The sequence below is a fragment of the Hypanus sabinus genome, chromosome 7 (assembly GCF_030144855.1).
Source record: "Hypanus sabinus isolate sHypSab1 chromosome 7, sHypSab1.hap1, whole genome shotgun sequence".
Lineage (NCBI taxonomy): Eukaryota > Metazoa > Chordata > Chondrichthyes > Myliobatiformes > Dasyatidae > Hypanus > Hypanus sabinus.
This window is the reverse complement of record NC_082712.1, coordinates 63,918,434-63,934,434: the sequence shown is the minus strand read 5'-3', so window position 1 is coordinate 63,934,434 and position 16,001 is coordinate 63,918,434. Positions and strand designations below refer to the sequence as shown.

The 16,001-nt window shown below is 37.6% G+C and overlaps 1 protein-coding gene across 1 annotated transcript in view; it reads right to left on the bottom strand.

Annotated features, from left to right (window-relative positions):
- Positions 1–13,549, bottom strand: part of hsdl2 (hydroxysteroid dehydrogenase like 2) — a 154,597-nt gene extending 141,048 nt beyond the window's left edge. Inside the window, exon 1 of the mRNA XM_059974840.1 lies at positions 13,403–13,549. Within this exon, the coding sequence (XP_059830823.1) occupies positions 13,403–13,419 (17 nt within the window). The 5' untranslated portion in view covers positions 13,420–13,549. The remainder of the gene's footprint in view (positions 1–13,402) is intronic.
- Between the last annotated feature and the right edge of the window lie 2,452 nt (positions 13,550–16,001).

Below are 16,001 nucleotides of genomic sequence, written 5' to 3'. Positions count from 1 at the left end.
ATCTACACAGAACAATCTCCATTTTTGAAAGTGCATCTGTCAGACATCAGGAATGAAGGAAATTATGCTACTTTACTGGAATTTTCACAAGAACGGGGCAACTTGGCACATTCTCAGAAATGAACTGCAAACTTGGAATAAAAGTACCCTAATTATGTCTTTTCAATTAAGCTCAGCACCAATACTTTTGGCAACTCAGTTTACAGAAACATACTTGAAATTCCTTTAGACTCACGTCATTTGCTTCAACGCTCTGACTGGTCAAATTATTTTCCAATTATTCTGAGCGTGATACTGTATCTAAACTTGCAAATTATTTTTACTTTCTACAACACAGGTCTTCCTTGGCTTATGGCATGGTTCCATTCCTGAAAATACAAACAGTTCACAACCAAGAATGCAGCTGCCTTGTAATATATTTAAATAAAAACGAAGGCCAACCAAGGGCAATGTGGAGTTAAATCCAGGCATTTAACTCAGCCATTCAGATACTGCTGCGAACCAAATTCCCACACACAGCAGCAGAAGCATACAGCCACTAGAAAATCCATCCTGTCAATCTCATTTGTACATAAGGGTTGAAAATAACTGGGGTGGTTGGACCCTACACAAATCCCTAGCTAATCTTAACCAAATAAATCAATCCAGGAATTACACAGAAAGGACAGCAGAGAAATGAACAGTCAGATCAAAAGGCCTATGTGCCACGTGCACCTCAACCTCACTCCCACTTACACAAAGTTTAGCACAACTTTCAAAGCCTTTTAATTGTAGCTTTTATTCCCAAAGCTTGGCCTCAAATGGGACACATTCATATTCAGGTCTCTGAAACAAATGTACATGCACTAAAAAATTAGCCATATGCAACAGTACCTCCAGTGACTTTATACAGGACATTACTCAGCTTTCTAATTGCAGTGTTACACTTAAATAAACTCATTCTCTTCCCTATTTTCAACAAGAAAGTTGAACGTCTTCTTTTCCATCATAAAGCAAGTTCCATTACTTTTACCTTCCTTGACAACTTATGGTGCATTGTAGACAATGAATTACAAACAGAGCTCCCATTGAAAACACTATACTCTACAGTTCCAACAGAAGTTTCTCATATCTCAATGACATTCCCAGAAGTTGGTACAGTACTTCACAGTCACAGAAGTGGCCACATTACAACTATTTAAACTGACCCAATGCCAGACACAGTTAACAGGAGTTAGGAACTTCAATCCAACAGTTTGATAAGAGAGAGCAAGGCTTTGGGAGATTAAATAGCCCGGATTGTGGAAGGGATTGGGATAATGTTCAATATACAAAGGGCATTAAAGAAATTATAAAGAAAAACAACTTGCAATTTATCTGAAAGAATGTGCTGATTCAATCGCCATACCAAGACCTACTCTAAGCTGCAGAAACCACAAGCGCATTCAGACTTTTTCTTGCTTTTTAATTTTGACTGCTTCATGATCTTAACTATTTATATTTAATGTTGCATCACCAGCAATCTGCATTTTGTAGCATTTTGAACATTATAAAATATGCAAAGCAGCAATGCCAATGCTGTAACCAGGCAATGTATCAAAGGTTATCTCAGGACTATCGGGCTCAACAGGCCAAACAGTCTTGTGAAAATACAAACAATATATGAAATTATCTTTGGAAAAAAACATAAAATATCTGTTAATTATGTATTCCTGAAATCTTACTTTTTCTTCTGAAAACACTGCAATATGTGAAATTATGTTCACTGAGTGAGTTGCAGGAAAAGGGGAGGTGGGGGAGTAAAGTTTTTATGGGATTGCTCAGTGCCGTGATAAACCAAATAGGCCAAATGGCCTCACTCTCTATCCTCTATATGATCCTCTATATAAAATCAAATGTAAAAAATAAATGCAATAAATTCCAGACTACTCAAGAAAATAAACACACACAAAATATTCTTTACAAAGTTGCTAACCAAACCCTCCTCATGGAAGGCAAAATAGTTCTACTTGTCCTTATCAAGAATCTGGACATACTTTCTTCCTGACCATCAATAATCACTGCACCATAACATCTGGCAATTATTCAGGCTCATATACATGTACATATCTTCAACAAGAGTAAAATCAGGCCAGAGTCTGTAACACAGATGGAAATTCCAAAATTCCAAACGCATTCCAACAGCAAAAGCTCTGCAATAAGCTCCTTAAAAATACAATACACTTGAAGCCACCAGCACTGTACCCCACTGTTTTCCTGTCCATTTTTGTTAACCTATTGCTACCTCTGGATATGAAACTGGGTCTGGGCTCCTTTTATGAGCATTGGACCAATAAGCACAATGTTGGCCCCATGAACATGGTTTAGCTTTGCAATCAGGCTGGAGGCTCCAGTCCAATGATTTATTTGAGCAACCAGAGTCAATATGGTGGCTGAGCCCAGACACCATTCTCTGGTTCAAGGGTCTGAGCCAAATACTCTGAACAGGATCCAAAAGTCTGGGCTCAACAGCAAGAAGAGGTGCAGGACGTAACAATGAACTCTTCAACTACATGCAGCTATCCTCTACACTTTACCAAAATGCCACACAGCTTGAAAATTCTCAGTTCATTACAAACTCCAGTACCTAATCAACTGCTTCTTGTAAAAGTGTTGGGGCTTGCCAGGAGATTCCCAGTCAAAGCTTCACTTCTGATTGGATGAGAAAGTAACCACATCTTTTCAAAGTCATTAGGGAGAGCTGATTTACTTTCTTTTTGGAAGAGAAAGTCCTATACTATAATAGGACTGCTGATAATTCAAAACACAAGACGCTTGTCAAAAGCATTATCAAGCAAAATCTGACATGGAGACATATCAAGACATGCTTGGGCAAGTGATTAAAGCCTTGATAAAGGAGGATACTTTTAATGAGCATCTTACAAGTGAGGGGCAGAAAAATACAGTTCTTTAGGGAGGGAATTTGGGAACTTGGAGCCAGGGCAGATTACAGAGACAAAGTGGAATTTCAAAATAAGGCTGATAACCTTGAAGATATTTACTGTAATACATGGTCCGCACTAAAATCTATCTTAAGTAAATCTTACTTGGTTGTTCTTTGTACACTGATGCAAAGAGCATTGAATGGCAGAGCAGCAGTGTATGTAATTTTCACTAATAATGGTCATCATTCATCCGGACAACTAATAAAACTTCTAACCTCAGCAAAAAGCTATCTTCAGTAGCTGAGAAGCAGTTTTAAATAGAACAAAAAATAACCAATTTTGAGGTACTTGTAGAGGTTAAAGTAACTTTTTATAAAAATATTAAACTAGAAGGTCACCAGATCAAGTACACTACAAAAAAAACTTAACAAATAGCTACAGAGAAGCAAGTTTTGCACATTGTAGCGAAATATTCCAACATAAATCACCTAACTTAACCGATAGCACCCACACCTTTTTGGATTTTACAAAATCTAAGCTAAACCATTTTAGATTTTGACAGATGTTACATTAAAAATTCCACCTCTGATGGCTTTAAAGATGCATCCATATTAAGAATTGAAATTTTGCTGTCCACAACACCTCCTTGAAAAAGTGCAAGGTACCTTCAGGACTTCCTGACCAAAACTTACCCCATGTTCAGCACCACAATCAGGCTGGAAGGGCCTGTTACAAGTTGCATCGCTAAATAAGTAATTCATTGGTTATTATAGTACATTGCTGTGCAAATAATGCTGTATTAAAAACAAATGCAAGTCTCTCCCTTTTCATGCATTGTAAATAAGAAGCTTTGTTAATAGATTGAGAGCAAAGATGCCATGTTTTGTTGACAAATGCACTATACTGAGAGCTTACAATTTTAAATTTGATCAAAGACAATAAGCTAACTAAAAACATTAATTCAATAGAGTTCTATTTATTGTGCTAATTAAGACGTAAAACACATGAACATTCCCTTTATATTCAGGAATTACAAAGTAGGCCAAAGTCCACAACAGTGTATGAAATTCGAGAGTACCTCAGAATGTTAGGAGGTACGGTTAAAATTCTAATAGAATGATAATCTTTTCATCCAACTTCCAATAATTGCAACAGGACTAACATTCCATAACCTTGACCTATAGAGTATCCACCCTCCATGATGAAACACAGCCCATTTATCACACTGACCTCATCTGTCAGCATTACGACACTGTACACTATATTATGTGATGACTATAATACCATTGGACAACCAAAACCCCACCAATCTCGGACAGAAATTATAAGAGTAGTTTGAGATAAATTATATGCATTAGTTCTGATAATTAGATTAATCATTACCTATCATATTGCCTTGTAAGGTAATAGTTTGGAGGATTATTACATGTAACAAACTACTGAATGCAGTATTTTTTGCTCCATTGATTTTTGAATTTATCTAAAAGCCAGTGAGGAACTTCTACCAGCCCTATTTATCTGGAAGATGAACTTCACAGCCGTTACATACTTGCTGTGCTTCAGGTAGGAAGATGACAATAGCAACACCAACTACAGGAGAAAGAGGACCATATGCTTTATAGTACAAAGTATTAATTAAGTAATTATTTAATTATGTTTACTGTGGTGTCAATAAACTGTAACAATACATGCAAGTCTGCTATTTTGGATTATTGCGGTTTTGCCTCAGAACAGCCAAAAGAAAGCCTAGACTCTGCACCAGTGCAGTCAGTTGCTGTCTGTTTTCGGCAAATCACAATGAAATGAAATAAGACTGAATTCATGAAGTGAGGAAAAAAAAATTAAGAATAAGGTTAAAACTGAAATTTTCCCAACCATCACTATTGTATACTATGTTAGAATAGACTGTTCAAACACCATTGGCAAATCTAAAAAAAATCAAAGAACTTGTATTTGCATCTGGTCTTTCACAGATCCTAAAAAATATTCAACATTTTTCACAGCTGTTGAATTCTTTAAATTTGTGTCATTGACTAATTCTGTTATCGTGATCTGAAATATTTAAGGTTCCACTCAGCAAATGGCAATGGACTGTTTCTAGGAAAAATGTTAACTGAGGAATAATATTGGTCAGAAACATGGGATATCTCCTGTACTCAACTCAGCGAGATTTGGCAATGGTAGTTCAAATTTCATACAAAATATCTGCACTGACATCCAGGCTAGATCAGGGGCTGAGATTTTTGTCTTGTGCCTTTTTCTAATTTGGAGTTTGGAGTTCCAGCAACTGATCAAAATTGATCCTCAATTTGTGAACACATTCATTATCAGCACACTCCCAACACTGTACACAGTGCTCCACGTGATCTCAACAAAGCCATATTTAACTGAAACATAATCCCCCTGCTTTTATATTCAATTCCCTTAGCAAACAACAATAATATTGTCTAATTACCTGCTGTACCTGCAGTTTAGCCTTTTGCAAATCATGCATTAAGACACCTCAGATTCCTTTACACCTCCTGGCTCTGAATTCCCACAGTTGAGATAAAATGCTTCTACTTTCCTGCCAAAATGGACAGGTTCACATTTTTCTGTATTATACATCATTCGCCACATCTTTGCTCATTCATTTAACTTATTATTCATGCTTTGAAATACAGAATAAAACTACACCTATGCAAATCCCTGCCGCACTTGGTGACACTGCTATCTCCACCTCAGAGGCCAATGTCAGAACATCTTTGAAGACGGTGAACCCTTGCAAGGCATCAGGTTCCTGGTAGGGCTCTGCCAACCAAAACTAGTGAAGTGCTCAGAAACATCATCAATCTCTCATTATTAGAGTCGGAGGTACCCACCTGTTTCCCAAAAATAGCAGGGTGAGCTGCCTCAACAACTATCACCCTGTGGCACTCACAATTACTATGATGAAGAGGTTGGTCATGGCTAGAATCAACTCCTGACTAAGCAAGGAGCTGGACCCACTGCAATTTGCCTATTACCACAATAGGACTACAACAGATGCAATTTCACTGGCTCTCCACTCGGCCTAGCATGACCTGGACAATAGTAATAACTACATCAGGCTGCCGTTTATGGACTACAGCTCAGCATTCAACACAATCATACCCTCAGTTCTAATCAACAAGCTCCAAAACCTGGGCCGCTGTACCTCCTTCTGCAACTGGATACTTCACTTCCTCACTGGGAGACCAGAGTCTGTGTGGATTGGAAATATCACCTCCTCCTCACTGACAAAACATCACTAATGCACCTCAAGAAGTCCACTAACATCCCTGCGTTGAAGCAGTTTTGTAAGGAGAAATAGCCTAAAATTCTCCAAGCTGATGTGCAGGCCTGAACAACAGTAACTGGAAAAGTTTGGTTGAAATTATTGCTATACAAGGGGGTCACACCAATTACTGAAAGCAAAGGTTCACATGTGTTTTCCAACAAATACATGCAATATTGGATCATTTTTCTCAATAAATAAATGAACAAGTATCATGTTTTTGTTTTATTATTTAATTGGGTTCTCTATCTAGTTTTAGGACTTGTGTGAAGATCTGACCATATTTTTGGTTGCATTTATGCTGAAATAAGAGAAAATTCTATAGGGTTCACAAACTTTCTAGCACCACAAAAGACTGCAATCAAGACATAAACAAAGAAGGGTCTTTAACCTGAAATATTAACTCTTCTCTTTCCACAGGTACTGCTTGATCTACTCAGTGCTTCTAGCATTTTCTGTTTTTATTTCAGATTGTCAGCATTTACAGATTTGTTTTATTTTCACACGCTTACTCTGCTTCCTGTTAACCAACCAACCTTCCATTCTGCTCAAACATTATCTGCAAGGGCTTGAGATTTTATTGCAACAGTAAGCTTGCTGCCTTCTTTCTGCAAATCCAAGTGTAATACATGCATCATTTCCTCTTCATCCACAGCATGTTACTTCTTCAAACAACTCCAATAAATTGACCACAAATGATCAATGATGACGAACAATTTTGATTTTGCCTGAATAGCTTGAATTTTTCCAAGTGTCCATAACACTGACTAAAACAATAATTCTCAGTATTTTCCTTATGACAGAAGTTAAGCTACCTGTCCTGTGGTTTCCTACTTTCTATCTCCCTACTTCTCACGCTTCAAGACTGCCTTTAAAATGTGCCTTTTGCACCACTTGTTGTTACCTAATCTACAATCTCTTTTTTGACTAGTGCTCAGAGGCAAATAGTTTGCTAAATATTTTGGGGCATGTTACTACATTGAGAACTAGTACTAATTAAATGCAAGCTATTGTTAAAAATGATATTCCACACAAAATTGCAAGCAAAAAACATATAAAATTCTACATTATCTCATGCCATAACTTCTCGTGATTACTCACAAAGCATTACATCTGCTCAACAAGTGCTCCATTTGAAAAAAAAGTTCAGTGAGAGATCACATTCAGAGCAAAGCAATTACAGGGAAATCTACATGAATTTTAAAAGTGAACTTACATAAACTCATGACTTAATCTCAAATTTTAAGAGAATACTTACCCAAATAATTAAGCAAATTTATCCAGCAAGTGCCAGAACACTGCAGAACTTTAAGATCTATGATACAGCAAACAAAAGACGTCAGACATGGCTCACTGGTAAAGACCTACCCCTCTCAGCCATGATTTAGGCATAAAATGGAGGCCAGTACGTGCTACTGTTAGAGAATTTCACTTGCACAAGGCATTAAACTCAGACCTTCATGGGTTTGCTCTGGTGGAAATAAAACATAACACTACTTCAAAAGTCAAGGAAAATTATCCTAATATCCTGGCAAATATTCAACTCACAACCAAAATTGCCAAAGAGATGTCTTGAACATCATCACCACCATGCTTTTTCTGAGATTTTAACCAAGAAAAAAATAGCTACCATTGATCCTGCATTGTACATCAGATGTACTCTGGCTGCATCACTGCCTAGTATGGGAACTGTACTTCCCTCAACTGCAGGGCTCTGCAAAGAGTGGCACGGACAGCCTAGTGCATCTGTGGATGTGAACTACCCATCACTGAGGACATTTACAGTGACAGGTGCCTGTCTGGTGCAACACGCTTAAGAAGTGACAGGTGTGTAGAAAGATCACTGGGAACCCGAGCAACCCCAGCAACCCCAACCACAAACTTTTACAGCTACTACCGTCCCGGAAACGGCGCTGCAGCATTAACACCAGGTCCAATAGGTTCTGTAACAGCTTCTTCCACCAGGCCATCAGACTAATTAATTCATGCTGACACAATTGTATTTCTAAGCTATATTGACTATTCTGTTGTATACCTTACTGCACATACTAGTTATTACAAATTACTATAGTTTGCACATTGCACATTCAGATGGAGACTAACATAAAGATTTTTACTCATGAAGGATATAATATAGTCAATTCAATTCAATTCTGCAAGGAAATCCATAAAATGAATGGTCTTAGACCTGAACAGATAACTTTGTTATTCTTTGCACTAATGGTCTCTGATCTGCCAAGAATTTCAGTATTTTTAATTGTTATTATTGCAAAGTATATAACTGATCCTTAAGAACCTCAGAGTGTGAGAGAATATTAAATACATTCTTTCTGGAAGATATCAATGTAAGAATAGCTTTGGGTGTGCTTTCCTCCTGTCAATCTCTAAGTATTCTGATAAGAATAAGTGTATAAAGTAAGTAACATTTTCTTTTACAAGCAGTCCATTTTGTTAAAGTTGGAAACGCTTAACACATTTAAAGCTGTAGACTGTGGAAGATCGGCTGCTACTTAGCAACCAGTGGATTAGGAAATGTTTTCATAAACAAGGAGCCCACTACAGAAAATACAGCTTTGCAGAGTTGGCCAGATTGAAATTATCTTATTTTGGTTGGTATAGACAAATCAGGCTGAAGAGCCTGGTTCCCTGTCGTATACCTCTACCAATTAGGTAATTTTGAAGTTATAATGCATTTTTTGACTAACTGACTAACTAGCTAAAGTGTTGAGTTGTGTGACCCTGAGAATCAGAACTTCCCTTCTCTTCTTTGAATGGTGGTCTACGGCACGTAGTATTCAGGTTAAAAATTTCCAAAACAGATTTATGAAAAAAATTAAAAAGAATGCAAATCAAAACTCATACAGAGTAAATGCATGTAGGAACATTGATAATCCTGTGAAATACCTGGGAAATACAGAACGTTCTTCCAGATTGCTGTCTCATTACCCACCTGAGTAATCTTTGCTGCAATTCAAGAAACTCTGTAGATTTATTCATCAAATATTGTTAACTCTAAACAGGTTATGCACACTTTCAAACGATTTTTTTCTGGTTTCCCCATTGCTCCATGAAAGTGGTGCCACTCAAAACAGAATTCTGTCTCCAGGATTTGAAATGTCTTTCTCCAGTATGCACATAATACTTTGCACTAAAACACAACCTTGCGTGTTTTATCATATTTCATGTTATATGTAGGGCTGTAGCCACACAAAATTAAACACTAAGTCACTCCATCCAAAGGTTATGCATCATAAATTAGTCTTCCTTGAAACTTTCATCAAGAAGAAGAACAGAGCAGCAATGATTTGATCCACTGAGTTCAAAGGCACAATCAGACAGCAGCCCCAGGATACATCAGTCATTTGAAGCAATGCAAGTATTCACTGACAGAAGTTTATGGTTATTGCTGCCTTGGAGCATAATGCTTTATATAACACACTTTAGAACTGGAAGGCTCAAAAAAGCATACAATGTCTTTTTTGGCCTTAGTGATCCCACATGCAAGCTCTACATTTTTCAGTTTTCTCAAGGAAAACACCCAAGTAATGATAGGGGCTTAAAATATGTCAGAAATGAAAATGCAGATCAGGAATTCAGACTGATAATGAACAACAATATTAAAGGGATTGTCCATTTATTCAACTACATCTTACCAAGAAGCACAGTTGTAATTTAAAATTTCTCCAAAACTAAACAATGCTTTAAAGCAATTGATACACACACTACTTAAAATATTTAGAACAAAAACTGATCATTTGGCTGAACCAGTCCATGCCAGAACTTATCAAAACAGACCATAGCACTATATAAGAGTAATTAATCTATCCAGCAAGTCCCAGAACCCTGGTATCTCTTCATTTGCTTGAAAATCAGATTAAGCTAAGAAAGAATTTGACATCTACCTTCGCTACTTTGTTTGACAGTGCATTCCAGATCCCAAGAACTTATTAAAAGGGGTTTCGTATTTGTTTCGGTTCTTAAGGGTATTTCTATTCTGTGTCCTGCCCCTCAGCTGAACACATTAATGTTGCCTGGAGTTGCCTGGCACGTCTTACTCTTCCCAAACAAGGGAGATGACATTTCATATTTGTGAGTCAAGTTTCAAACACTGTCAGCTTCAAAGACAATGTTTTCTAGTTGCCTTTTTGACTTATAAGTTAGGAAATGGAAGTTTCAATTTATAGATTCATCTTCTTGCAGGCACCCACAAAACAAAAAAACTCAATAGAATTCACTTATATAAATTCATTTATAGATGACTAAATGAACAAGTGTTCTGTAGTGGTGGTTCGTTGAAAATGAAGACCCGTGCCCCTTTCTGTTATTTCATCATTGACGTTTACATCAACTTTGCTTTTCTTAGCACTTGGTTCCATTACATCATCACACTTAATTTCCCTCTCCCCAAGTACTTTACGAATTCTTTGCCACTATTCAGGTGTCCGTGTTATCAGGATGATATCTTTAGCACATCACATGTTGCCAATCTTCCCTTCCCAAGTGATGAAATTCTTTAAGGCGTCCCATGTGAGTTTGTTCACTACAGCTTGATAACCTCTAGATAATTTGGCACACTCCTTGAATTGCAAACCAGTGGTGCTGATGAGCACTTAATTTATTGCACCACTGTAAATTTTTTGAATCAGGGTTGAAATGACTGATGTTTCATACCTTATGAGTCCAATCGCTTATGTAACACCCTATCCAAAGTCTTATTAAAATCTGAGATCATGGGGAACTTTGATACTTTCTTTTTGAAGATTAACTCGGCAACCTTCCCCTACAAAAGAAGCTTAGTTCTGCATTGTGGAGTTTTTGTACATCGTGAACACACAGCCTTTAATTCAGAGGCTGAATACCACTACTAAGCCACGTTTAACATGTCTCATTTTATTCTGCCTTTATATTTTTTCTAATCAAAAATTCCATGAAATTTCCCAGTGCTACTTCACAAGCAAATGCCCCTTTCATTATATTCAAAAATAGTGTTCCGTTTTCTCCCAGTGTCTCTTTCTTTCATTCATTATCTATTTGCTGACACTGCAAGACATTCTGCAGCGTTCCATATAATGAACGATTTTTACATTACAGCAGAACATAATAAATAGTAGCAATAGGCCTCTGAGCTCTTTTAGCCTGATCTACCATCCAATCGCAATACCATCAAGAGCAATCTCTATTTCCTTAATAGCAATTGTGCCCAGTGCCATTTTTTCTGATAAAAACCTTTCACAGTATCATCCTATCAACAAAGAAATTCCTCCTCACCTTTTACTAACTAGATGTTTGAGAACTGTGACTCCTTGGTTTAGACACTCCTACTTCCAATCCTCTCCACTTCCAATTTACTGTCGAAATTTTGTCTATTTCAGCAAAATACTCTCACAATTTTTTAAAACGCTTGTGTACAAACCTAATTGCTACAATCACACCACATATTGCAGGAACCCTCTCAGGCAAGCATATCCTTTATTAGGTAGGGGAAACAAAACAGCACGATACCCAGGTGCTGCATAATTCCAACAAGACATGCTTGCTTCAGTGTTTAAAATCTCATACCAAAATAAAGGGCAATGTGCCACTTGTCCTTAACTGTACTTAACTACTTCTTAAATTGCATGTTTGACTTGTGGTCACAGTCAAACTCAATCTTATATTCACTCAGTAGCTGCGTAGTTCTGGAATGGATCAGAAGGGAGAAACTCGTAAGTTTGTAACTTGGGATTCAAAGTGATTCCACCACCATCCTGAGATTTATTAAGTCATCAAATACTCAAGCAAGGTAACTCAGCAGTTGGCAATGGTATCTCACAGCTCTGCGATCTGAATCGATCCTGACTACAAACATAAGTTGAGTTTGCTGTTTTTCCTGGACCAAGTTGGGTTTCCAACATGGTCTGGTGTATTCCCACATCCTGAAAATATGCTGGTGAGTTAATTAGCTACTGGAAATTACCCTTTTGTGATTGGAAATGGCAAAAGGATAAAAGGAAAATTAGGGCACATGTGAGAGAACTTTTTTAATTTATTCATTTACAGGATGTGGGTGTCCCCAGCTAAACCAATCCCTACTTGCCCTTGAGAAAGTGGTGATGAGCTGCCTGTTTGAACCACTGCAGTCCCTGAGGTGCAGGTACACCCACAGTGCTGTTCAGGAGAGAATTCCATGATTTTTGACCCAGTGACAATGAAGGAATGGTGATATGCTTCCAAGTCAGGCTGGTGAGTGACATGGAGGGGGATTTCCAAGTGGTGGTGTTCCCAAGCATCTGCTGTTCTCATTCTTCTAGATAGTAGTGGTCGTGGGTCTGGAAGGTTCTGCCTTAGGAACTTTGGTGTGTTGTTGCAGTGTATCTTGTAGATAGTACACACTGTTGCAACTGTTCATCAGATAAGTTCCAGAGAAAAGGACAACAGCTGGCATAAGCCCAAAGAGCCAAATACCTCCTCCACTTCAGAATAAATAAGCGATCATTCCTAAAGATAAAACTTGAAGACTTCTGAGGTTGCATGGATTCCTTATAACCTGTCACCATCTCAATCAAACAGTGAATATACTTTGTCAAGTTTCACATAAACCTAGTCAACATATTTACCACACTCCTGAAGAAAAAGGCAAAGGCATATTTTCATCTAATCTGGAGTCTCGTTAATATTTTACTAAATGACTCATACACATTCCCTGGATCAAGTAACTCTTGCTATATAACACGGTCTATTTCAAAGTGTAGAATCAGGTAGTCCAAACAGTTTAAAGTCCGTTGAACTAACTGGTTTAATTATCACATGCATTCGAATTGAACACGCTCTCATTATAAACTCTTAGTTGTTGAGGTGGACTGTATTCATTCAAATTCTGTATTAAACACATTCGTACTTCACCTATTTCTCAAAATTAATGATAGCTTTAAGCATACCAAATGACCACCAATTCAATTTTTAAAATAACAGATCACAGGCGTTAACGTGTTCTATTTAAATATTAAATCTTGTAATTCACCACGGGATAATTAGCATTTTGAAGTGCAAACGACGAGATTATGTTCCCTCTGTTTATTTTCAAACAGAAGTGGGTAGAACTATGCTTAAATTGTAAATATAATTAAACAGCGATCCCCAACTTATTGTATTGTCTTTTTATCTTGCTTTTCGATACATTAAACATAATTATATACGCGTTTGCTCAGTACTGTAATCTGCTTACCCGGTGTTTTGTAACATTTTCAGAATAGTGCAGTAACGCAATATGAAAAACGGCCTAGTCGCAAATCGTCAGAGTGACGATGGGAGGTCGCAAAGACTAATCAATGTATCACTCTTTGATCACTGCGCCCTTTGCTCCACTTTTTGCAAGCAAACATTTCTTAGTGCGATCATCTAAAGAGAGAATGGAGCCGATTTATTTTTCAATGAAGATAAAGCACAAACCAGTGCATTTAAACGAGTTTATTAAAATCTTTCTTAGAATGGTATTACATATTCATTTTTTTCTACGTTTCCAAAATGATGCGTCCAAAATCCTGATTTGTGTGCAATGATAGGCGAACGCACACGTCAATCAGAACGTCTTGACATATTTCCGTTTGGTCGGTCTTTTGAAACTTTTGAGCATTGTCGTTTAAATAGGCAATTGAGAGTTGTTTATTTTTAGACAGTGGGAACGCGAAGCTTCCTATCGCATGAATTTCAAGTTACAGCGTTTCACCTTCCTGGAATGTTAAAAATATTAAAGAGCTTGCGTTTAATACAATCAGACAGGAAATCATGAGACTCGAGACTACATATATTAAATGGGGAACAAAAAGAACTGAACTGTGGATGAACTCAGCGGGGTAGGCATCACCTCTAGGTGCGGAGCGATGGTAGACGGTTCGAATCTAAATCCTACATAAGGATTGAGAGGAAAGATGACTAGTATCTAGGGCGAGGGTAGGTGGAACCAGCGGAGGAGAGAGATGGTGGGGTAAAGGATGGAGATGGAAGATAACGGTTGCTGGGTGTGAGACAAATAATTAGAAAGCAAAATAAGTAGGCTGGAAGAGGGTAAGTGGAGATAGAAGGGTCTGCAGATAAAAGTAAGTGAAGCCAGATAAGAAGAAATGATGCTGCACACACAAAATGCTGGAGGAACTCAGCAGGCCCAGCAGCATCAATGGAAAAGAAGAAATGATGGGTAGGTGGAATCATTTGAGAGAGGGAAGCAGGAAACCCAGTATATTAAATGTGGGTGATAGGTATATGGAATCAGGAAACTGGTTGATGGGGGGGGGGGCGGTTGCTGATGGAATACAAAGAAAAAAAGGACAGAAGGTGCAGATGGTCTGAAATTGAAAAATTCAGTGTTCATGCCATTCAGTTGTAGACTTCCCGAAGGGAATTTGAGTTGTTCTTCCAGTGTGTGTTTGGCCTTACTAGGCAGTGGAAGAGGTCAAGGAGAGACAGGTTAATATGGGAAAGGGATTTGAAATAACATGCAGCCAGGATCTCTATCTGACCCAACATACAATCTAGATAGTCTTCAAAACTGTGGGACTGGAAGAGGTGAAAGGACAGGCGTGTGTCACTTTTAGTTGTGCGGGAAAGTAGTGTAAGGAGCACTGTGAATAGTGGGAATGGAAGTATGGACCAGAGAGTTAGAAAGGGAATGGTTTCTGCATGATGTTGAAAGGAGAGAAGTGGGGATGAAGTAACTGGTGTTGGAGTCTCTTTGAAGGTGGCAGCAATTGTGGAGAATGATCTGTCAAAGGTGAAGGTTGATAGGGTGGAAGATTAGAACCCCTCTTCTGGAATAGAACGGAGTTCCCCCGTTCTTCACTTCCTCTGCCACCAGCCTCCACATTCATTTGACCTGAAACATTTCTTTTTCATCTTCCTGTAGATATAGCCCGATCTAAGAATTTATAGCATTTTCTGTTTTTAATTTAAATTTCTAGATTTTTTTATTTTTATTTTCATGGACTATATGATTTGTAGTCATAATTGAATTCTAAATCTCAGCACGATTTGACTAGCCAAGATGCCTTGAGACAACTTTTTCCACTTACAGTGGTGCTAGAAAGCTTGTGAACCCTGTAGAATGTTCTGTTTCTGCATAAATAAGACCTAAAATGTGATCAGATCTTCACAAAAATCCTTAATGAAAACTCAATTAAATAACACAAAAATGATACTTGATCATTTATTTATTGAGAAAAATAAATGTATAAATATATATAAATAAATGTATAAGTAAATATTTATAATATTGTTACAAAATTTCACATCACATGCCGGTGATAATAATTCTGATTCTGTTGTAAAATGTATGTGAACCTTTGCTTTCAGTAACTGGTGTGACCTCCTTGTACAGCAATAACTTCAACCAAACATTTCTGGTAACTGTTGATCACATCAGCTTGGAGGAATTTTAGGTCATTTGTCCTTACTAAACTGCTTCAACTCTGTGATGTTGGTGGGCTGCCTTGTGTGAACTGCTTGCCTGCACATTTCTATAGGAGTGAGGTCAGGACTTTGACTCAGCCATTCCAAAACACTAATTTTCTTCTTTTAAACCATTCTGCTGTTGATTTACTCTTTTCTTTCAGATCATTGTCTTGTTGCATTATCCAACTTCTATTAAACTTCAGGTGACAGACTGCAACCTTTTGTTGGAGTTCGAAAGCCAAAGTCTTCACCCATTAATTCAATTATTGATTTACCAAGCCACTGCCAAACCCATGAATTCTGCTACCAAGAAGAACAAGGATACCAGGTAAATGAATGCATGGAAATATTATCACCTCAAGTTCATCTCAATTGAACAT